The following is a 24820-nucleotide window of genomic DNA, read 5'->3' as shown; positions in this document are numbered from 1 at the left end:
CGTAATGACTGTACTAGTCACACAAAACGATAACTGTGCTCCAGTCATTACGGTATAACGCTTCAGGCGTTTTCTGGAGAAAGAAAAGGAGAAAAAATTAAAATATACAATAGTCTACTATAATTCAGACTTGGACATTTTGTAACTTGTCTCTTTCATCTTCTTGTTTGTCATTAAAAATTAACACACACAAAAAATTGAACATCACATTCAGAGGCAGAACTGACATGAAGCGAGGTATTAACGTTAGCTACGGTATCTCTTCATTAACTCAACAAGCCATTCCTACTGTAAAATGTAGGTAAGTGACTTTACAAATTTTAGAAAAATAGAATATTTATTTAATAATTATTAGGCTAAAAAAGATGTTCGTTTACCTTCAGGTGGATATTCATCTCGAAGCTTCTTCGGTTATTAATCTGGTGATATGCGAAATGTAATTAGTGCTGCCGCTCAGACAAAAACACCACAGGTGTGCTCGATAAAAATGTATTCAGTTCCTGTTTTTGTATTGCTTACGAATCATTTTCCTCAAATATCATGATATTGTAGCCTACACTCATCAATCCACAGTTTGTTTTTCCCCAGCATGTTTTGTCTCTCACCCAACTCACCCATCCTTAACTTCAACAGTTTTCATTGGAGCTACAAAAAATAGTTCATGTGAGATTGTTCTGATACACTGTTAAATGGTCAATGGACTTGAGCTTATATAGCTCTTTTCCAGTCTTCCGACTACTTAAAGCGCTTTCACCGCAGGTCACACCTAGACATTCACACATTAATGGTAGTGATCACTATGTAGTATCATCCATCAGAAATAACTAATCCCATTCATACACAACCACTGAAGCAGTGGGAGCAATCAGGGTTAAGTGTCTTACCCAAGGACACATCAGATATGTTGCCCAGGTGGGGATCAAACCCTCGACCTTCCGGTTGAGAGGCGACGACTCTACCCACTGAACCACAGCCACCCTGTTGATGTCACATAGTTCATGTTGGCCTGGTCTTAACAGTAGATATCTAAGAGCACCATCCAGAGAGCTTCTGCAGTAGTTACACATACAATACAAAATACCAATAAAGTAGGTTACTGCTCTATTGCTGTTAAAAATGACAAAAACGAATTGCTGTACTATAAAAAAAATCCATAATTTACCATCAGTGTATTTTGTTTATTCAAGCTAAATATGTTTGAAAATCAATAAAAAGTGGATTCTACCAAGAAGTATGCCCAAGGGGGGTAAAGGTGCACCTCCTAGAGACAAGGTGAAGCGGGCCCAAGTTTTCATGCAGAGATGAGGAGGCCTCTTGTTGACATCAGAAGGGGAGAAGTATCCACCTGTTCACGTGTACCGGACTGTTTCCAGTTTTGCAATTCTGCACATTTCACATGTGCATCTTCTATTTCCAAGAACCCAGAAAACACATTAAATATACCCCAAAAAGGCATCTGGTCGAAGACAAATTAAAATAAAAAAGGACATCAGCACACATATCAAGCAAAGGAAATGGAAATATTAATCAACAGTAAAAATCCAGTTCAGCCCTTTCATCCTGAAATCAGATAACTGCTATCTGTGAATTAATTTCATGTGAGTGAGTTTCTAATTCTGGGCACCCAGTCTCTCATGCCATGAAGCAACTGACACACATGCATTTAGATGAGAAGAATGACCTTGACAACCATCTGCCTTTTAGGCCTCCTGGTAGCAGTGAAGGATATTATAAGAGGTTGCAGTATGCATGTGATCCAAGTATGAGCAGTTTCACAGGGAGAGTGAACCCTAAAAAAACCGTTGACCTCCATTAATGTTAATCATTCAAATCACTGAGATGACCTCACATCAGTTCGTCCTTCTAGTATTCGTACCAATGACATCTCAGTTATCGGTAATTTAAGTCCGCATTGCCGGCTCAAGCTGCAGACACATTTCTTGTGACCGAAATAAAAACCACAGAGCCTCTGAACGGTGAGGTGCTCCACTTTATGTGTCCATTTTTAGAACAGAAGTGTGTGTAAAGAATGATGGTTTTAGATTTTCAATGTCTAAAAGAATGTTCTTGAAAGCCAAGCTTCAAGAGCTTCAACTAAGATGTGAACCGTCAAAGGCTTTCCCAGCCAGGGTAGCTTTAAAACAAGAGTCATTGTTATGGTCAAGACTAGTGAAGAAACTCAGAAAAGTGTTGTGTAAGATGTTGAAATCGATCAGTAAACCATTTTTATCAGACTCAGTCTGCAAATAAAAAATCCAAAATGTTGCTAACTACAATCAATTCTTTAATAATCACAGATCTTTGTCAAAAGAAATATATACAAAAATGACTGTGTCAGCAAAAAAACATGTTAAAAAAAGACCATCTTAACCAAGAAAAGGTTACATAAATATATGTTTGAATGTGTTTCTACACAGACTTTTAAAGACAAACACACAAATAAATAGTGTGAACTATAAACAGTATACAAACCTGAGGCTACAGTGGAGTAGTGCTGGTGTGTGTTTATATATATATATTTTTTTATATACAGTACCTCCTCTACATTAAAATCTGGAAGTGTAACAGATGCTACAGAAGCCAGCTTACAAAATATTGTGACACAAGTTACAAAACAGACTAAATAAACACTTCTGCTTCAAAAGTATAAAGCAATCAACATCAAATGAATGTACTCGTGGAATGTTTCAGATATAGAGCTCATAGGGGATCGTTGTTTCCTTTTGCGTTCCCAGAAGTGAGATCTGGAAGAGAAATAAAACAATTATGAAGTAACATGACAATATAACATGTCATAGCTATTAAAAACATTCAACATTATAATTGTTTGTGATGTAAGAGTAGTTTTGTAGTAATCAAAATCAGTCTTGGTCTTGAGGTCACTTTTTGAAAGTCTCGGTCTCATTCCGGAAATCAAAAGCATTTTTGCTGTCTTGTCTCAGTCTCTTACTGGGTGGACTCGTTACTTTGATTAGGAGGAAAACGCCCCTACCTAAACAACGACCAACTTCAAGTCATTTGTAGTTTGATTTTTATCCCCCGGTTACGGCGGCAACCTTCACCGGTCTTACGGTCTAAGTGAGTGACACGCCCGCTACACACAGGTTGATGATTTTTCTGTGATGGTCTTGGTCTTGTCTCGGTCTTTGAGCACTCTGGTCTCAGTAATGTCTTGGTCTGTGGTATGTGTGGTCTTGACTACAACACTATGCAAGAGTTGATAGTGATATCTGATGATGCCTCAGCATAAATAACCTCCAAGTTGTCTATTAAATTATCATATCATATTAAATGTAATTCACTAAAAACATTCTTGTATTACTAACTGTGTGAGCTATGCATATGATCTAACAAACAATAAATGTATTCTCTGTTGTCCAGCTTGCATATTAAAAAAAATACATAATTCAAGTCACCTCTCAGCTGCTATTGTGTGTGCTGCCATTGCTTTGTCCACTAGATGGCAGCTTAGCACCAGAGGACTGAGCAGGGGAAAGATGGGAGATGGAGTTCTTTGATGTAGGAGAGCCGGAGCGACACTGTGACCACTCTAAAGGGAGCAAGGCTTCTTCTTCATCACCACACAAAGGAAACAATCGGGGCTCCCATGGTGTCTGAGGCTGCTGGAGGACAGAGGGTGTATTATTTATTTGAGAATATGTAAAATGTATATTTGTCAATGTAACATATTTTACAGTTTGATATGTACCATATGCAGGGATGGTGGAAGTCAGTTCTAGTTGTGAAACTGAGAGAAGTCGTTCAAAATGATGACATGATTTTTGCTGTATAATTACAGGCGTGCCCAATGACCAGTTTATAAGTAACAGAGCAGTGAGGCTGATGAGTGGATGCAGAGACATACAGTACATGAGTACTCAATGCATGTTGGAGCTGTTTGGACAGCATCAGTCTGTTTACAGAGACTGCAGTCCTGTTCACAATCTTCTCAGGTAAATTGAGTTACAGTACATTAGAACAGATGATCAATGGTAAGCATCTTCTGACTACTCAAAGTGCTCTTACACAGCATGTCACACCTACACACTCACAAACTGAAGGCAGAGGTTGCTATGTAGTGAGACCATCAGAAGTAACAAATCCCATTCATACACATGCATACAAAGCAGTGGGAGCAATTCAGGGTTAAGTGTCTTGCCCAAGGACACATCAGACATGTTGCTGCAGGAGCTGGGGATCGAATCCCCAACCTTCCGGTTGAGACGACCGACTCTACCAACTGAGCCACAGTCGCCTTGTAGTTTTTGTTTGCTGGCTGTCCTGCATAATGGCACAATCCCTCACTCTTGCTCCTCCATATACACATCTCTCTCTCAGATGTTATTCAAAGAATAATCAACTGGAGTTCAAAGGTCAAGGGCCACAACTAGTTTTGCTGCTCTGTCTGACGGGATGATCACACCTCTTGGATTGTGATTAACTGCTGCGAGTTGTATCACTCTGCTGGAAGCATCAGAAACAAATTACTGACTACTATAGTAAACGCACAGGGAAAAAACAATCACACATATCTGTGTACTAAATCTAAATATCCCATAAAAAGGGGTACACATAAGTTAAAAGTTTTTGGAAGCTCATGGTTTTAATAGTGCCTGACTCTAGGGGGTGCTGCAGCACCCTACTCCCCCCCAGTTCCTGTATCTATGATCATGTGTATTAAATAAATCAATGAATCAGTTATTTGAACTGAACCGGTATTTTATTTGCTTTCAGTTGTGTCTTTTTTAGTTAAAATGAATTGAACTGAATTGAATTTATCTATTTAATAGGGACAATGCAATTTAACATAATTTCAATACAAAGCATGAAACTGATGTGCTGCATAAAGAGTATATAGCTATTGCTAATTTCCAACTCGTGTCCCCAGTTTGGCCAGTTGCCAGATAAAGAATTCACAAAACCTTGTAAATTATGAGATCATGTCCAAAATATGAATAATCTATCTTCCAAAAGGGTGCTTTTTATTACACTTTGTCTTTTAAAGACAGTATCATAGGTGGTCAAAGCACTAAAGCCTGTTGAAAAAAATCAAATGTTTTGCATTTTAATCACGGCCTGCCATATGCAAACATTGAAGAATAGGGGATATTTGTGGTGTGGGAGAAGGTTGATTAGGACAGTCTGGCTGAGTGGCAACTCATTCCTACTCCAATCAATGCCAAGTGTCACAGAGCACTGCAATCAGAGCATCATCAGCTGGAGCAGAGTGGAGACAAGGATCTGTGTAGGCTCTTTAGCATCCATTTGGGCGTTTTTAACTCACCCAATACGACTAGCAAAGAGTATTGATTAGTCTGCAGCCCATTTGATGCTTCTTTGTTCACCCTCTCCCGAAGCACAAATAACAGCCATGTTTCTGACTGAATGTTACAGGAAAATAACTTTCAGCAGCAGAAAAGGTTTAAATGAAAAACGACCATCTCCCTGATGAAGTGACTGTAAGGAAAGATGATACATAATATTTCCCCTCCAGTTGGCTTATCTACTCATTGGAAGAATTCCTGCAGTGGGATATGTTCACTTTGTTGGCATTTTCAGAATTGTTGCTTAATTTGAAAACATGATTCACTTGTGACATGTGGAAACATCATCTCATAACAGCCAATCAAAAAAACTGCTGTGAACCACCCAGGGTGAGTTCCTTTCTTTTGCACCTGGAACATCATACTCTCATTATCAGAGTATGTTTGAAGGATTTATTCAGGTTTCAGCTGTGATGCTTTTTTAATCTTACCAGCCTCTCCTCCAGGCTTTGCTGTTCGTCTGTATCCAGCTGAGCACAACACAACTCCACCGAGCTCTCCTCTCCTGATGTGCACATCCCGCCCCCACTGCTTGACAACCTGCTGCCAGATCTGAAGCGAGAAAACAAGCAAAACCCGCATGAAACTTCACTGAGGAATTACGAAACATTCCACTCTCACACAGGCTTAACTTAAACGTTGTAATGGAGAAAAAACAATTCTCAATGCAGCACTGTTCAATTGTTGAATGCATCTTTCTTATAAGCTTCTTTTAAAAAGGACTAAATATGACAATAAACTGCATACAAAACCTCCTTTAACAGGTAAATCACACTGAATTCTGATGTGTGTTTCCACCTGTTAGGACGCCTGCAGCATTTCCTCTTCCCCCAGGATGACCAGCGCATTTTCTCTCTCTGCTCCAAGCCCAGATGTCTCCCGACAAAGACTTCATCAGTGAGATCTTCAGCCTGAAACCACACACACACACACACACACACACACACACACACACACACACACATGAATAAAAAATCCTTTTTTTATTCAACAAAAAAGAGCTCATGTCAAAAGATTAAGGACACTACATACATCAACTTCTTCAATTTCCCCGTCCTTTTCTTCCTCCCGGTTTGTAGGAGATGAGGGGTCAACCACGCGCCAACTGTAAAGAAAGACAGATTAATTGAGCAACTGAAACTAAATGTAAGAACTTTTTAAAAAGAGGAATGATAAACACATAATTCATAGCTTTCAAGTATGGAACCGCCCACAAAGCAGGCAAGAAAGGTTCCCTCCCACTGTTCACTATGGAGAAGTTATTGGAATCAGTTGCCAATTATTTATTTTTTTAAATCAATTTTATTTTTCAGTTTTTCTAATGAAATGCAGGTGTTGTTGAATTTGATGCACTAGTCGACGAGGAGACAAGCTCGGGTTTTGCTTCTACAGAATTTAATCTTTGAAGAAAACCAAGAGAGGAGGAGATTGTGAATTGATGCCGTTAGACGCTTCGCTGTCCCTGTGAGGGAACAAAGAACAAACTGACTTTTCCTCATCCTGACATAAAATATAGTTTTAACTTGATCTAAATATTCCTGCCTTTTAACATCACTGCCCCACAACACTGACTGGCAGTGACAGCTGACAGTGACTGAAACAGTGTCCACTGTTCTGTGTAAAGTGCCCACAACTCACAGTCTCACTTTCACTTCAGTTGTCAGGAGATGTAAAACATTTAGAGGTGGTTCTACAGTGTGTTCAATGGTGGCCGCTACCTTCCTTAGCTCTTTTTGTCCTCCCGACCTCCTCGCTGATCACGTGACTGAAAGCTATGAATAATACGCCTTTGGGAAGCCCCGCATAACAATCCTATTCAACAGCTCCAGAGGCCGTCTGCTTCCCTTACCTCGGTGTGAGGATGTCCTTGTACTGCAGCTTTTCAACTTTAGACAGTGACATGGGGATGACAATGTTGTTGATGTTGTACACACTCTCTCCCTGGCGTTTGCGAATACAGCCCTAAAAGGAAACACAGCCAAGTAAGAAGTAAGAGCACACACCGACGAGTCACACATTCTCACAAGTCATTCTACATTAAGAGAATGCTGAGACTGAAAAATGTCCTTTTTGTAACTTTTTACCCATAAGCTTGTCAAGTTTCATTTGTATACTAGGGTACACTAGTAGACATGTTCATAAGTGTGTGTGTGTGTGTGTGTGTGTGTGTGTGTGTGTGTGTTTGTTACCTGTGAGATCTGCTTGTGTGAAACCTGTGAGTAGCTCTCCTCCTGAATGTCGTCTGAGCTGTCCTCGGGGTCACAGAGCTGGTACAGGACATCCTCCTCATCTGGGTATCAACACACATATGAGACTAACTTTGAGCTGTAACAGATCATTTATAGCAGACAAAGATATTCATAAAAGATAGGGTTGTTGATAAGACAATAACTAAGTTAGCAGGAGCAATATATGTACTCTTTTTTTTGACAACATGATGAGAAGAAGCAGATGTTCTCTAAGTCCTCTGTGCTCTCAAACAGACAGTTAGCTGTAAAATACATCAATCAATCACTCGATCATCATTTGTACAGCGCCAAATCATGACAAGTGTTTTCTCGAGACGCTTTACAAAAGAGCATATGGGAGAACATGCAGGAAGTATTGCCCAAATGTTAGAGAAGTTTGGTTTTGGAACAACTTCAGGTAAGTGATGAAGCATTCTTCTACTGTGCAGTGACACAGTGGCAGGTGTTCTCCTGTTTGACGAAACAACTTGGATGTTCTTGACATTAGGTGACCGGATTCTAATTTCATTTTTTCCATGTTATCAAGGAGCAGCAACTACCGGATGAAAGCAAAGCTACAAAGTGGTTCCCATATGTTTCCTCTTTTTCATTGCATGTATGTGGATCGAGAGTCTTCACTTCATGTCTTAAAATAATCATGAATATTTACTGTGAACATACAGTTGCATTAACGCACCTTCTATCAGCCTCTGGATACGTCTTCTCTTTCTCTTCCTCTGATTGGTTCTCCTGTTTTGATCAACATTAGAGCCTGCCCTCCTGATTGGTGACAGACCCATAACTCTGCTTTTGTGATGCCTTGTGTGCTGCTTGTTTCTGCGACCTGCAATGACACACACACACACACACACACACACACACACACACACACACACACACACACACACACACACAACCTGAGTTAATACCCCACAGGAATTCTCTTTCATTTCTACACACCTTTTCTTTCCTCAGGGATTTAATGCTTTGCCTAACAACAAAAGTTAATCCTGATCCATTAGCCTTTTGATTTTGGCAGGTTTGTGCCTCTCAGCGTTCTGCTCCTTGCTTGGATGACACTAACTGCTTTATAACACTAATAATAGTGCAGATCACCTGTCAGCGCAGTGAAATAATGTTTATTCTTTTTTTTTTGCTTACCTAGGGCACAAAATGCAACCGTTCATAACACACTTTGATGATCTTATTAAGGTGTCTTTTACACACTTCTCTTTTTCTTCCTTGCAGCATGTTCACACAAAAACGCTCCGGCAAGGGCTACAACAGTGTATACACACACATAATCACACACTTAGCTACAGGTAAAGAACTCTAACCCTAACCCAGAACTATTTTGTTACAATGTAGTCCCTCTATTCTTACACTGAAGAAATATTTACTATAGTTAGCTTCTTATTGTATTGTGTCTTTTTTTACATTGCGATTCATCGCTAAATTTCAATAGTCAACTTTTTAATCACATGTTGAAAATTACATTCTTTTCAATTAAAAAATAAAGATTGTTAGGCTTTTATTTGGAATTGAGCTTGAAGTACTTTATTTGCTGTTTGACTTCAAATCTGCTTTTATTTTGAAATAAAGCAAGGACTTTCTGGTAAATTGAAGGTTAGGACATCAACTTAACTTAACGCTTTACGGATCACAAACTAAATAAAAAACAGCTAAAAGGAACGTTAAAAAAAGTTAAATGATTGATATCGTGTGGTGGATATGACTTTATTGCATCAGCTGAACAAGTGAAATGAGACATTTAAAGGAGCAGAGGTGTCGTTCTTTAACATCACTGTGACTACAGGGAGATACTGTTCTGACCAGAGAAGTAAGCGGTTTTAAGGCTCCCCCACACATCCGTTTTGGATGCCCCTCCCTTTGCCAGGCAAACAACAAACCAACAGGTGTTGCAACAATCAAAATGGTTCAGATATAACAGATTCTCCATGACCAGAAAGATGTTAAAACTAGAATAAATATTGGAGATGCTCCTTTAATGCTGACTAAATCATTGTTATCATTCTTAAATTCAAATATCCTGTTTTCTTTTGACTGTTGTGCACTTTTAATCAGTTCCAGCCACAATCAGCTTTAACAAGAGGTATGCCGCCATGCGCATTATTTAAGGTGATGTTCGTTTTGACAGGATGTCTTCCTCTTCTGCTCCTGACTGAGGGAGAATAAGATCATGCAAGCTGACAGGAAGTCGACAGAGGGCTGGGTGATTGACACCTCCATCAATTTCCAATCGGCTCCCTTTTGACTCTCCTTTTCTCTCCTACGCTGAGTCTACTTCATCACTTCTTCTCTGTTATTTCACATCACCTCTGGCTATTCAACCTCCCCTGGGTAATCAAGGGAATTCCACACTATTACCAATCATTCATATGAGAGGACAATCAATCTAAAGTACAGAAGAGGGAATTCTCGTTCAATAGCCTAGCACAAGACTAATATAGAAAGACAGACATTGATTTTGTTTAATGCAAACACTCAGTTCCAGCATTAGAATGGAGAACGCAAATAATTGACTTGAATTTCTTTGAAATGTCTGAACAACAACATCAGGATTGCAGGTGCAGCTTTCTTAAATAACATCGCTGCCTTGCTGCCACCTTACGCATCAGTTAACTTGAATGTCAGATCAGCAGGTAACACGGTTGCTCTGGTGCTGCAACACCTACACATATAGGATCAATAAGGTGCTGCATATCACAGCAAATGAGCTATACTGTAGCAAATCAGAGGACAAGTGGAGCAAAAGAGAGCACAGGAAGCAGTGCTCAGGAGGAGAGCAGTATGGGGGAAAAGAACAGCACAGAGTGAGTAGTTTATAAGGATGAGGGCAGAGTCTTACTGTTGTGCAGTGGTGTTGAGCTGCGCCTTTTGCAGTGTGCTGGACTTGATGCTTGGATATTGATTATCAAAGGCATTAGGGACCATTCTTCTCTGGCCCGGGCTCCCTTTAAGTGAAGGGAAAGAGGAGTATCTGGAAGCAGACGGGACAATTTTAAGGCAAAATGTCAGCAATCTGAATCTATTCGAGCCACTCGTGCTCTTCCACTGTGTGTCTTTTAAATCAAGTATCTCATGAGTTATTACTCTCAATATCATTCCCCCACATTTTTCATCTCCGCTTGCTTTCACTGTAATATAGCCTCAAACAATCCACTTTGATTAGACAGTGGTTGCCATGATCCAGGCTATTTTTAAAGGTGACGTTTAAAAATACTTCTTCTTCTGCTGCTGACAAAAGGAGAATGAGATCATTCAAGCTGACAGGAAATCATCAGGGTGCTGACTGACGTTTTCATCAATTTCCAATCAGCCTCCTCTGTGTTCCCCCAGTTTCTCTCTCTCTCTCTCTCTCTCTTTTTAGTTCTTCCACATCACTTCCTGTCTCTTTTCTTTCAGCTCACTGCTGTCATCTGAAACATAATGTTTTGTCAACCTGGATTCTTAAATCAACCATTACAGGTTGTTGTGGATTATAAACCCGCTTTGTTTTAGGAGCGAACGTTCATTCAAACAGAATAATACAGTATGTAGACTGACACATACTGGCTTTGGTGAAACAGCAAATGATATTATTTCTATCTGCTGCTCTGTTGGACGCCTCACACACAGACTCTGTGGGATATCTTGTATGATAGGAACTGATTGAAGCCACTTACTGTAATGCAAAACAACACATCTCAACATGGCTGCTGTATTTTAACAAACAATAGCAGCAGTTTAATCACATCTGTTTTCATTGATCTCGGTGGTTTTTGTCACTGATTCTGAGTGTTTGTTGTGTTTTTGCTTGTTTTACCGTGCTTGTAATCTCGACGGCATTTGAAATGAGGGAAACCTCGGTGTCCTTTCAAGAATAAATAAAGGTTTGAAATTGAAATGAAATGAAATCTACACTTCAGAACAGTACATTTCAGATTCAACTACTTTTGTCATGTAAACATGTGTCCTTCAGATCTCGACTAGCAGTCAGCCTAAAGCCCGGCTCAGACTTCGGGATAATCAGGGCCGATTTGAGGTTCGATTGCCCCTTCCTGACAATCATGAGGCGCTCCTGATTGGAGGCTGCTCGGAACTGATTATCTTCCCAGTTTATGTTGTCGTGTGAGTCGTATAAACCAATCCAATCTTAACATCCCCGATGTGCTCGGAGATTTATTTTAAACATGTTTGATATTTAGGATTTAAAATCTTGACGATTACATCATGAAAGGGTCTACAATGTCTGCCAGAGACATGGGGGGGGGGGGGCAGTAATAAGTGGACAGCAGTGCCAGACAGCTGTATGCATCTGACACAATCCAGCTCTTGCTGTAGAATACACGACCCCTGTTGTGTGAGTCACTCCATCCATTTCTTCACCAAAACACTTTTTTTTTTTCAAACCTTTTTTTCCCCCTCTCTGCACAGAGCAATAATTACAAATGTAGCTCTTGTTTACATGAGGTTATCCGAGGTGGTGCGTTTCTTCACCTGGCACGATAATTTGAGTTGAACCCTGTAGTATGTGATGTGCCATGATTTTCATATCTTGTTCTGTTTGCATGCTTGAGATTCTTGAGAAGAATATCTGTTGAAATTCTTCTCATGTGTGTGATGCTACACACTAAAACTCCTGTAGTGTGAGCCAGGCTTAACAGTGTGCGTTGCACTTCTGGGCACAGTGCTGCTAACATGAAAAATGATAAAGATGAAGAGCAACTCTGATCTATTTTGTACTGTACAGCTTTTATTTCATACAGCCATATTACGGTCAGTCGCGATGTTAATGTTTCTCCTACCAAATGAAGAAGAGAGCACAGGATTAGGTGTGGAGTTGGGGATCCTGGAGGTCTGGGCCCTACTGGAGCTGCAGTCAGGGTCAGAGCACAGAACTACAGGGTCACAGGAGGAACAGCATGAACAGGTAGATGATGAGAGAGAAGAGGAGAGGGTAGACGTGGATGTCCCCGAGTCCTTTGAAAAGAAAGACAGAAAGAAAAAGAAAGCAAAGATTATTTTCAACATGATGGGCAACAGAGTTTTACTTTAACTAGAGCATTAACTCTGCTTTCTCTTTGTGTGAGGAGTATGAGTCATGAGGCTTTAAGAAAGCTGCTCTCGACTTAAGCACACTGATTAAGGTAATTAAGCTGTTAAAGGGCTTTCTTCATCATCAGGCAATATCACAATGCTGGGGCTCGGTGCTGCTTCTCAAAGCTACAGTTACTCTCTCGGGCTCTACACTAGAGGAACAGATTTCTGCAGGATGTTAAAAACTCTATAAATGTTCTCGCTAAAAACATCCAATGGCATGCCAAAGAAACATGTACATACTGGGTGAAACTTTTGTCTTGTTTAGATGTGTGTCTATTAAACAATATTGGAAAATGAGGCTTATACATTTTGTTTGCAAAAGATAGAACATTGATTTCTATTCAAATTTGAATCAATTGAAATTGACGAGAGTGAGGGTGTCTCTCTCTACAGTCAAATCAATTATATTAAAGCTACATTCATGGTTTGGTTTTGCCACACGGGGGCAACAATGAATACAACATTGACATACAATCAACGTACAAAAGCTTCACAGCTAGCAAGTTAGCAGTAAGTTAACGATGTAGACATCTGGCAGACACAAAGCAACACAAAAGATCTTCAGAATAAGGCTTCAAATAGCCCCCTGACAAAATAGTTAATTCTCCTTTACATCTTGTTTTAGTCTTCAAAAACGGCTGTGACAAATGAGAGGCTCTTTAGCAGCTGAACGCCCTAAACTGTTAACCACCTTGTTGCTAGGCTCGACTATCTGCAGTTTGACGCAGGTTTTATTTTTGGCTGCAAAAAGCCTCCCTGTTGCATCTGGAAGCTATGCGAAGGAAAGCCAAACCACTTGACAAACACAATTATAGCTAACCTCTTTGTCTGTACTGGTTTCTAGAATCTGTCCCCCTGGCTTTAGAAGGGACAAAGCTTTAAAAATCATCACATGCATTTGTTTGTTTGAAGCAGATCCAAGAGAGATATTATTGTTTGATTAAAAGCAGGTGTCGAGCTTTCAGCATTAATTCCACTTCATTTCCAGGGACTATTTTAATGAAAGGGCATTCCAACTCTGAAGCCTGGCCGAGAGCAACTGCTTTGATGCTGACATTAGTTTGTGGATAACTTTAATCATGTAGATAAAATAACTTTTTTTTTTTTACAAATTCTACATAAGGGAACACTTTCATCACTTCTACATTATTATAACATCAAAATACAAGCTGTGAATGGGATAATGCTACATGTTAAATGTTAAATAGGCATAGTGTTGGTGCCATCTACTGTCACCTTCTCAGAATATTAAGGGGAAGAATGCTAATGGGGCCGCTGCATTTTGGTATGCATCTATTATCTGCACCCTCTTAGAGTGTGCAAGTGTGCAAGGACATACTGTAGGCAGCACTGATGAATAGACACTGATGGTTCCCAATCAAGAAAATGGATTCGTTTCAGAAGCACAGAGCTGGATTAAGATAAGAATAAGAATGACTGACTGGACCAACTCCAAAGGGAAAAACAGAAAACAATCCTCATAATATAAACACAGCATGTAAAAGGAAAGACACATCTTAAAAAGCTAGGTTTGTCAATGCATGTGTGACTCACCTGTGAACGTCTGAGGCTGCAGGTTTTGAAAGGGAACAGTCTGGGCTTGTGGTAGGTGACCAGAGGTCGGGTCCGGGCACACACACATGACATATCTGCTTTGAAGAGCCTCCTGGTCCCTAGTCTCCTTCTCTTCCCGTTCATGAACACATCTCCTTTCTGACCGCTGCAGGGACGGGGGGACATGTGGGGGTCATGGAAATGTTAGCGATACCATTCATGCTAGGATCAAACGTGTCACAAAAGCAAGTTTTTTCAAGGTGGTGCTGGTCTTTGATCTGGCTGAGGAATAACAACCAGGCACAAATAATATGGTAGATATAAATCATTGTTGCGCGCATAAACAAGCAGGATATGATTTTTTTTTTTCTTTTTCTTTTTCAAATCAGGTGGCTTTTATCTTCACAGCCAGACTGAGAGTTAAAAAGGCAGCAGGAAGGAAAGACATGAAGGGATGATTCAAGTCAAGCCAGATGGTGGGGAGAGACCAGGTTACGCTACCAGCCCCCACATAAGTCTGTGAATATGACTGAGCTCAATATTGTACAGCTGAATGCTGACTTAGTGTTTTGTTTTTGAATATCACAATGTGTTTTGGAAACTCATGATCATTTTCTCTGATGTTTCAAACTCTTGCAGTGCCAGGCTCGTATCGTTACAGTCATAGCTGTGCGCGTAAGTGTGTGTTTGTGCATTCTCTACCTTGTGAGGCTCCCCTTCACTCTCCAGCTGTTTGGTTGTTTTGATAGTGGGGAAAAGCTGAGAGGAGGCATCAGACTGTTGACAATCTGGCTGAGCTGAGCACTCTGAAATGAACACACATCATACATACTTTATGGTGCATTCCACAGGAGGATGGACGAAAATAAAATCCATTCTATAAAGAAGTAGTGAGTGAGTAAGGATTCTATTCAAAGACAGGTCTACTTAACGACGTATCCCTTGATACTGCAGCATGTATAAGTTAAGTCTCTGCTGTTAATGCTGCCAGAACAACCTTAAAGTGTCATGATCTGCTTTTAACCAGCACAAATATAAATCCTTTTTTTGGCTACATATCCATTTTTTTTTTTTTTTTGAGTACAGAGAAGAGAAGCTGGATATTACAGGAACATAAATATAACAGTCTTTTTAAAGCCCAGCCCGAGGTGGTTTAACGTTCTCAGAGCATTTTCCATTTCCCTGCCTCTAAAAAAACTCACCTTCTGCAAGATATCTCAAAAGCACATCTAAGGTTGTGTTAAGCTGCATTAGTGAGTGCAGAACAAGTTTGTACTCATTTTAGCATGAGAGACAAATACTTATTTAAGAAAATGTTTCAGTTAGGGCAGGATTCCAATTTAACTGAAATGAATACTATCATGTAAATCTCTGTTTCAACACAGATTCCTCTCAACACATTTTCTATGACAGTCTTTACTGTTTTACAGGAACCTCAGCATCATCTCACATTCTTCAGATTGAAGTATGAATGATACTTTTGGAGTTAATACAATATCGACATGAAGGGGCGTGTCCAGATGGGTGGCCAAGGAGTGGAATGGGCCCCCCTAGAAATCCGATTGGCCACCCCATATATCACTGCAAAAAACATACAGTGATTGGCTATTTGTCCTGTCAGAAGCGTGACTTGTGTAAAAACCTTTAACATAAGCAACTATTAGGTTTTTTTTTTTTTTTTAAGAAAGGCTGCTAGTATTTCTCTATACATATTAATGTCTATTTCATAAGTCAGGTGCATGTGAAAGTAGTGCACTCTGTCTTATTTGCAATGAACTAACTGGCAATGTGTTGGGACCAATACATTGCCAGTTAATGTATTTTTGCAAGTTAGACCATGCAGGAGTTTGCAGTACTTTAAATTCTGACTTTAACATAAATCTTCTTTTCGTGTCATTAAAACAACAAGCTAATGTATCCAGTATCTTGTGTTATAAAGTAGATATTCTCAGTGAAGTTAGAAAGGGTAGATAATTGATTTTTTTTTTTTATTTGTGTTTATGTGCACATCACACTTCAGGCCACCCCTGAATAAGTCAGAGCCCAAAGTTAGGCCACCCCAGTCAAAGAAGTCTGGACACGCCCCTGTCTACATGGCTACATGAAGCAGCATGATCTATGCATTCAATCTGCAGTCTCTACTACATGTAACACAAAGATAAAACTGCATGCATACCATAATAATTAAGATTAATCCTCTCAACCCTGTAATGGGATATAATATTGCAGATATGCATCCCCCTGTGCTTTTTTAACACACCAGACTGATAAAAGGATTTTTCCCTGACAGTGTAATGAGTTGTAGATAACTATTCCTGTCAACTGCATAGTCATCTCACACTCCTTGTATGATAGATGTGATCAATGTATACTCGCTGGTTCCCCGCTCCTACCTGTCTCTCGATGTTGTGCAGAAGGCGTGTGGGGCTGCAGGGTTCAGTGTCAGCATCCGAGGCGGTGCAGGATAACCCTGCCATTTCTCTCAGCAGGCTGTGCTGAATCTGTCTGTCAGTCATTGGTTGGGCATCTGCGAGCACCACACCGCCCTGAGACACACACACAGAAACACACAAATAAGAGAAGTTAACCTTAGGTGGTTAGCAAGAATCACAATTTTTTAAATGTCGATTTTTTTTTTTTTTTAAAGGTTTATTTGGGTGATTTTTATGCTATTGTTTAAAGAAAGGACAGCGGATAGACAGTGGGAGAGAGAGAGAGAGAGAGTGTGTAGAATGACATGCAGGAAAGGAGCCACAGGCCGGATTTGAACCTGGAGGACAATATCCTCTGCACACGGTGCGTGAGTTATAACGACTAGGCTACAGGCAACCCATTTTTATTATTTTTCAAATCATGCAAATTAAATTGGATTTTTCAAGAAATTGTCATTTCAATAATCATTTCTTAAAGGTAGAGTGGCACAATATTTGGGATTTCTGTTCTTTACTCTGCCATGCATTCTACCTACATTTCATATTTGATACAATTATTACCACAGTGCTATCATTTGAAAATGGAAACCATGCCCATTTAGACGGTTGATCAATTTATATACACAGCATATTACATGTTAATTGCAGTTTTGTATAGTGCTAGTGGTCAAGGAGAGGTGGAAGCATATCTAAATATAGCTTTAAAATGTGACAACTACATCTGCTCACCTCTCTACAGGATACAATTGGATACTTTGAACACACAATATATTGTACAATTTTATCAAATTTAAGGAAACTGTATGATAAATGAAATAAAGTTTTCTTTTTTATAATGTATAACAGTGTGAACTGAAATTAAACATCCATGTTGCATCCAGTATCACTGCACTACTCTTTGAGGTGTCGGCGCAAAGACCTGTTTATTGATGAGCATTATTTCTGATAGTATCACATGAAGAAGATCACTACAGTGTTTCTGAGCATCAATACAGTACCACAAAACATCAAACTACTGAGGAGTATCAAGGTTTTTTTTTTTTACACTCTCGTGTCATTGTCTGCCTTTAAGCCCTAAATAAACTGCTCACTGTGGATGTCATTGGCACATTAGGCTTCCTGCCCTTTTATTGAGGTGTTGTTTGCAGAGGACTTTGGTCTCACCTTTGTAGAGCGGATGTGTTTGTGGAGCCCCACCAGTTGTTCTATCCTCCCCTCCAACTCTGCCAGTCGCAGTTGCAACCAGCTCCATCTGCCACCCAGCTCGGCTCTCTCTTCCAGCCACTGCCTCTCACTGCTGCCGCTGCTGCTGCTGCTACTGCTGCTGCAGGAAGGAGGGGCAGGGTGAGCACAGTTAGACCCATGTAGCAGCTTCATTTTATACAATTTTGGCAAATGTTTTAGATCCTGAGAAGAATGTCGTAGAAAAACAATTTGGAATTATACACTGAAAATTTCCAAATATGGAATTCAGTTATGAAACGTGCTGGGCCAGAAATCGAGCATGGTTAAGTGCACGAGGACTCCAGCACGTGACGATGGAACATTTCTGTGCAAGAAAAATGTTTACAAAAGAGTTGAGAAGGGCAGGGAATAAGAGACACTGAATGTCTTTCAGATACAAAAAGAAAGACCAATTTAACCAATTTGACACATTTGTACTACTAACACACTGTGAACATATGACCTATTTTACAGCACCATGTAGGGTGTAAATTGTTTAGCATCCTAACAGAGTGAGGAGTTGGGGGGGGGGGGGCGGGGGTTGCTAAATCACAAAAGCTTATCTAGGCCACAGACTAAAACACAGTTGGTTTGTGTGTTGTGTATCTATAGCATGTTTCCATAGCAATAGCCTGAGAGGTAGGCATTTATCTTGTGTGTGTGCAGGTGTGTTTTTGGTGCGAGCGTGTGTGTGTGTGTGGTTGGTTGGACTCAGCAGGGTTATAGTTGCTATGGCAGTGCTCTTGGACCTTGGCTAGGACAGAGGGGGACTCCTCCACTTTAAACACTCTGATGCTGGACACAGAAGAAATCGAGCGACTCAGCGGAGTGTTTGACCCTAACACCCCCTTGGGTTTTACTCTACGATGTGGTTATTTGAATATCAACAGATCACTTGCCTCATGACAGTAACATCTAGTTTATGGTCAAAGGGAGGAGAACTTGTCGAATAAAAAAAACAAGGCCCGCGATTGGATAATGGCTGAGATCCACTCAGCCTTAAGCTAATATGTGTTTGTGGAGGAGTAGGCTCTCTCTTTCCTCCAGAGACAATGACCAGACCTGGGCGCTCTCTCCAACTGTATAATGAGAACATTCCTGGAATATCTGCCAAGCAGTGGGGAAGTCAGGAGCGCCGCACAGAAGAGGAAGTGTTGCTTTGAACCTGTTAAAAGTTCAAGTTCACTATCTACATACATTTTCTTCCATGAAGACATTAACAGGATACTTTGTGGGTTTCCATTTAATCTTTGCTGAATGAAAGGCCAGCCCCAGCAAGTCCTTCTGGGTTTGGGAATGTCTCCATTGGAGTAGTGTTTCTTGGCTCTCGCAGCTGCACTGGAGCTTTTTGGGTGTGTCCTGAGCATAACATTCAGTTCATTTAACATTGCTAACATACTGAGAACCCAAAAAAAATGAGTAACAGCTGGACGTGTGAGGGACAGCAGAAAATGAGCCGAGTGGACGCGTGGTTTTTTTTCAAATTAGAAGTTAAACTATGGCTCCGTTTAAAAGGTTTAAAGGCCAACTGTTTCCACATTTTCTTGAGGAGGGCAACGACTTGTTCCTCCTCCAGCAAGGAGACATCCTCTTCAAGGAGGAACCTGCCATAAAAACTCTGCAGGAGACAAAGCGCAGGGCATTGTTCAGCTGACTTGAACAAAAGGCAGGCTGACACTTTCAACATGACTGAAGCCGGCCAAACACAAGGACACACTACACACCTATAAAACACCCTCTCTTATTCCAGCTCTCAGTGCTAATAAAAAAAAATGTTGCAAAGAGGGTTCCTGTTCATTGCACTGATACACAACAAAGAAAGGGGACAAACAGGAGAGTCAAAGAATTACACCCACTGAAGAAAGAAACGGGGCGGCACTCAAAGCAGACATGAGTTAACTTCAGAACTCTGACGTCAGCACATTGCTCAGAAGGAAGATCATTAACCTGGTAACATGAGGTTGCTCTGACATGTCGAGGAGAAAACACATTGAAAAGAAAAGCACAACAAAAGCTTTGGCTCGGCGTAAACCTCTCTCAAAAGGAATCTCGTTCTAAAAATGAGATAATTACTTTCAGTTGAAGCAATTTTTCTTTCAAGTTATAAAACAAGCCCCTCATGGACACAGCGTGTATCTCTTTCTCCTGAATCTTTAGGAAAATATAGACTTCAGCCATCTGAGTGAGAGAGTGCTGTTCTCAGACCAAAAGGCAAATTACACTCTGAGAAAATATTTCTGACATTTGTTGAGACATGGTGACTGGAAATCTCCCTCTCAGCAAAAGTTAAGCCTTGTATCCTTGACTCCTTTCCAGGAAGTTATGGTGGGGCAAGCCAGCCTAAGAGGGATATCAAGGTCTCCAGAACTACTTCAGCTCAGGACTGACACTGGAAATCTTTTTTTCTCTTTTTATTGGTCTCTGCCTGATGTTTCCTGAAAGTCTCCGCTGTCAGACGGAAAATTATCCTTAAAAAAAATGATAATCTTTCCATGAATTCAGTGCTTATATGACCCGAATGACCTGGATTTGAAGAGTTGAAGTATGGTGGACTGGTTTTAAACATAATGACAGAATGTTGGGTTTCATATTTTGCCTTCTGCTGTTGTTGTAGTTCACTGTACGGCCCATTTGAACTCACTTGCTGACTTGAACCTGATCAATACACAGATAACTTTTAAAAATAGATATGTAAAGCTTTCTGATGTTAATAATCGAATGCAATGCTTGATGTTTATGCAAACTGATACTTGGCCTTGTAGGCATCCCAGAAAAGCCAAATGTTTATTTATTCACACCTTCTTTTTCTCGCTGAGGGGAAACACAATTCCTATTGAGACACGACACAAGTATGACAGCTTAAGCCATCCACACCACACACACATGCTACAAAATGATTTTCCCTAGAAAGAAAGGAGGAGCACGATGGCACAGAGTGGCTGGCATGTCTGTGTTTATTTCCTAGCCTGAGGGTAAGGGGAACTGGCGAGTCTGCTGAATGTGTTATGACTGCAGCATGGAAAGGGAATGTGTGTGTGTGTGTGTGTGTGTGTGTGTGTGTGTGTGTGTGTGTGTGTGTGTGGGTGTGGGTGTTTGCCGTGCACATGGGAAAAAATGTCATCACACTCTCCACAGCTGGCTGGGGAGGACAACACTTGTAGGTATGTGAACCACACAGTAAACTTTGCTAAGGGCCAAGTAAAAGTGTTGAACACAGAAGGACTTTATACAGGGAGAGGGCGGACTTTCCAACACTTTACACTGTCATGCTGAAGTAAGTCATGGATTTCTTGTGTCATCTTTAACATGCATTCTTATCCAAAACGTCTGGCTAAGTATGTCTGGCTAAGTATCTCCAATTATTACTGCATCTGTTGTGTTAGCTCCCTGTAACTGTTTTTGCAGTTTCTGATTGTGAAAGGTTCCCTAAAGAGTAAGAGTCAACCTCTGTTTACTCCTCAGTGAGTCACAGCTGGGATCTGGCTAGCAAATCCAATAACAACACAACGAATCTTTTGGCAGTGAGACTTTAGAAGTCAATAAAGTATCTATTGTTTTCTTCAACACTAAGCTCTGTTTTGAAAAGTGCTTTATAAATAAAGTACGTCAATATTTCAGACATTGATAAAGGTCACATATTATGCAAAATACACTTACTTTGTCGCTAATATGTGTCCCTAGTCTGTCTACAAACAACCTGATGATGAGAAAAGTCCATCCTCCATTTTTTTGCCTGCATCAGCACAGGCAAGCCACCTCTGAAGAAACAAAGGCGACTGAATCTGGCCATAAACAATAATTGATATAAATCCATATAAGATTTCTTGTTTAAAATTAAAACAACCAGAATGAGTTTGGAATGTTGATTCCCCCCCCACACATTTATAAGCAGCTACTTGTGTGTTTGTGTAGATTTCCCTTTACATAAAAAAAAAAAATTAAATGATCCACTCTTGCTGGATACTCACACAGGTAAAGTCCGGGTTCTGCTGTGTCTTTTACGCTCCTCTTGCTCCTCATCTGAGCTGCTGCTGGCCGTAGCTTCAGAGTCCAAAGCCTCCTGCAGGCCCCTCAGTACCTCCTGGCTGCAGCGGGTGAACTCTCGGAGCTCTTCAAACGAGCATAAGGGTGTGGAGGACTCTTGCCAAGAAAACTGGGGTTCAATCTCCGCTTGTGGAGGTAGCAACCCAGGGTGCACGCTTTCCTGAGACACACCTCCAACTTGGCAGTACCTTGTCAGCCCTTCCAGCTGCTGGTCCCAGTGTAGTACGGCATGCTCCCCCAGCAAGGCTTGCAGCCTCGTCTGCAGCCTCTGCGCTCTGCTGCACAGCCCTGCCTGCCTGCAGACCTGCTCCTTTACAGCTTCATCCGGCACAACTCTGAATGCTGCCTGGTCGGAGCTAATCCTGATCCAGCAAGGTTGCTCTGACGATGGAGGAAGAAAGCCGATTCCCGCCTCTTTCTCCTCTGTCAATGAAGGCTGAGCTGTGAAGAAGGGAGAGTAGCCCTGGTGCTTTATTTCCCCATGAGAATATGAATGAGGAAGGGTAAGAGGGGAGTGATGCACATCACCACCATCTGTCACTGCGTTGCATCCCTGCAGCAGAGAAGCCTCTTGGCTATTGTGCTCAGGAAGAGGGACTAAAAACATGTCTGGTACACCTGGGAACACAGAGGCCACCTGCTGAGAATCTCTCAGGGCTTTGTTAGAGGAGAGGAGGCTGAGGAGGTGAGCAGGGCTGGGGAAGAGCAAAGTCTCGGCCTGACTAGAAGACACCTGCAGCAATGGGCTGAGTACGGGGTTGGCCGGGACATCCAGGGGGCTCATCGGAAGGCAGGAGTCCAGAGAGGGGATCATTGAAAGGTTCAGCCACATCTTCTGGAGGTCACTGTCTTCAGTGGAAATCAGCTGAGAGTCCAGATCAGCACTGCACACGGCTCGCCCATCTGTGTCCATTCTGACTGAGGCAGGAGGTGAGGACAGGTGGATCCCATGGCCGTCACTCAGGATTTTGGTCAGGGCTGGGGCCATACCACTTTCTGAACCAAGGATGCTCTGGGTAGAAAAGGCAGCAGACTTCAATACTTCATCCAGCTGACAGTAAAAACAATAATGCTGATAAAAAACCACCAGTATGATGATACATCACAGAAACCCCAAAACCAGGACTACTGGACACTGCGACAAAACCCTAAATGTCTTTATCAATAAGATTGCTTCACCAGAATGAACAACTGATCACATCTTTACACAATAGAAAGTCCTATGATACATTTTGGTCTAAGATGTTGCAATAAAACTTTTCCATCATTATGTTTTACTGCTCAGTGTAACAGTAAGGTTGACTGACGTCGAAAGAGCTGCTGCTTTCACGTCACTTTAAAACTGAGGAGCTACAGAAACAAAACAAAAACAGATGCTTTTTCTTTTAACACTTTAACAGAGATGACATTAGAACAACTTTACTGTGTTTATCGTGTTATCTTAAAGGTCTTCATAAAGTCTGTTTACTCACCTGACCAGGAGGTTCACCGTTCACTGAAATTACCATCCCTTACGGCTGAAAACGTCCATAAACATTTTCGTTCCCCCTTTGGACGATCCTTCCAACATTTAAAATATTGACAGGAGTCTCTTGTTATTCAGCGGTGAGTTTTATTTTGACGAGGACATCAGTAAAATCTGTTCTCCCTTTAACTGCCTCCTTCTCCTCTCCAACTGCCGAGAGGACGGAACATCTGAGGAGGAGGCGGGGCTTGAGCAGACTCGTGGTGCCTTCAAGAACTCCACAGAAGCTCCGACTTGTGAGGGTCAATCGTTTTTGGTCACAATATTTTGTTCACGTTTGTTGAAAATAGGGATGTAACGTATTCACTCAACTCAGGATACGATACGATTCACGATGCTGGGTTCACGATTCGATGCACCACCCGCCGAGACAGAGCACTACCGCAGGTCGTTCATCCCATCTGCCGTCAGACTGTTTAATCAGACTCAATCATCACCAGCTCATGACTCATTTCAATTAACTCTTACAATAACTCTTTCCACAAGTGGAAGTGTAGATACCGTGTCATTTTCTATTATTGTATTTTTTAAATGTATACTGTTAACTGATGTAAATATGTTTGATTGTTAACTTCTATTTTTATTTTTAATAATTATATTCCTGTTTCTTGTTTTCCTGAGCTGCTGTAATGCAAAAATTTCCCCCATGGGACATCAATAAAGTTTATCTTTATCTTTATCTTTCTCTCATGATTTATTTTACAAATTGAGATTGTAGACAATCTATGACTGAAAAAGATTCCTTCAGGGGCTGCAAACCCGCTTGTCAGTGTGGTTTCTCGCAACAAGGGGAGGTGATTGGAGCCTTAAATGCTGCATCATGTTGGTTGTGCTATTTGTGTAGTTCCGTCTTGGGGAAGCCAAAATGCATCCACACCTCTGATTTGAAAGACGGCGGTGCGCCCTCATTTTCAAAATCTTGCTCTGCAGCTGCCAACCGCCTCTGCTTCTGACGCTCACAATATTATTGCGATTAATTTGTCCGATATGAATCTTGACACCTTTGAATCGATTTATCACGATTTTACGATCAATCTTTACATCCCTTGTTGAAAATATCTCAACATACGGGTAGCAACCATAAATGTAACAGGATGAAAAGGCACACGTTTATGTGGCTGTAAATAAGTCTTTTTAAAAATTGTATTCAGACTGAATGACTGGATTGGATGGCTTACGTATTTGCTCACCTTCATCTGATGAGAGTTACGGCTAGTGGCACAAGATTGGCAGTGAAAAGAAGCTGGAAACAGTTAGCAAACAAGCTACACTCTGCTGCGAGTTTTCATTCGAGGGGCGGACTTTCTTTGTATTCTTCAAAAATATACCTTTACCATTGTTTGTTTTGATTGTCTAAAGGAAATGTTGAGAGGCGAGAGTGAGGAT

General features: G+C 40.9%; 1 protein-coding gene across 3 annotated transcripts; it reads right to left on the bottom strand.

The window, feature by feature from the left end:
- Positions 1 to 2271: 2271 nt before the first annotated feature.
- On the bottom strand, positions 2272 to 24063 carry kansl1l (KAT8 regulatory NSL complex subunit 1-like). 3 transcript variants are annotated; one of them, XM_065962448.1, is made up of 16 exons: positions 23382 to 24063; positions 21834 to 22921; positions 17806 to 17962; positions 16603 to 16755; positions 14912 to 15015; positions 14210 to 14375; positions 12361 to 12535; positions 10422 to 10553; positions 8250 to 8396; positions 7514 to 7614; positions 7174 to 7286; positions 6357 to 6429; positions 6123 to 6235; positions 5756 to 5876; positions 3417 to 3623; positions 2272 to 2744 (listed from the first exon to the last, which is right to left on the bottom strand). In XM_065962448.1, exons 1-15 carry the CDS (start codon positions 23415 to 23417, stop codon positions 3420 to 3422), a joined length of 2883 nt encoding a protein of 960 aa, XP_065818520.1. In that variant the 5' UTR covers positions 23418 to 24063; the 3' UTR covers positions 2272 to 2744; positions 3417 to 3419. The 3 variants fall into 3 exon arrangements, with proteins under 3 accessions (XP_065818520.1, XP_020491336.2, XP_065818519.1); XM_020635680.3 differs by having other exon boundaries at positions 17806 to 17965; positions 23382 to 24062; XM_065962447.1 differs by having other exon boundaries at positions 3417 to 3620; positions 17806 to 17965; positions 23382 to 24062.
- Positions 24064 to 24820: the final 757 nt, after the last annotated feature.

Source organism: Labrus bergylta, chromosome 13, assembly GCF_963930695.1.
Source record: "Labrus bergylta chromosome 13, fLabBer1.1, whole genome shotgun sequence".
In the NCBI taxonomy this organism is placed as follows: Eukaryota; Metazoa; Chordata; class Actinopteri; order Labriformes; family Labridae; genus Labrus; species Labrus bergylta.
This window is presented reverse-complemented; position numbering and strand designations above follow the sequence as displayed.

Bases quoted from the DNA above. Each gene is read 5' to 3' on its own strand.
- kansl1l (XM_020635680.3), bottom strand. From the start codon at position 23,417: ATGGTAATTTCAGTGAACGGTGAACCTCCTGGTCAG. The intron at 8,397-10,421 runs GTAAGACTCTGC...GTGTCATTGCAG, and splicing joins CTCAACACCACTGCACAACA to GTCGCAGAAACAAGCAGCAC. The intron at 3,624-5,755 runs GTAAGATTAAAA...TCTGTCCTCCAG, and splicing joins AAAGCCTGGAGGAGAGGCTG to CAGCCTCAGACACCATGGGA.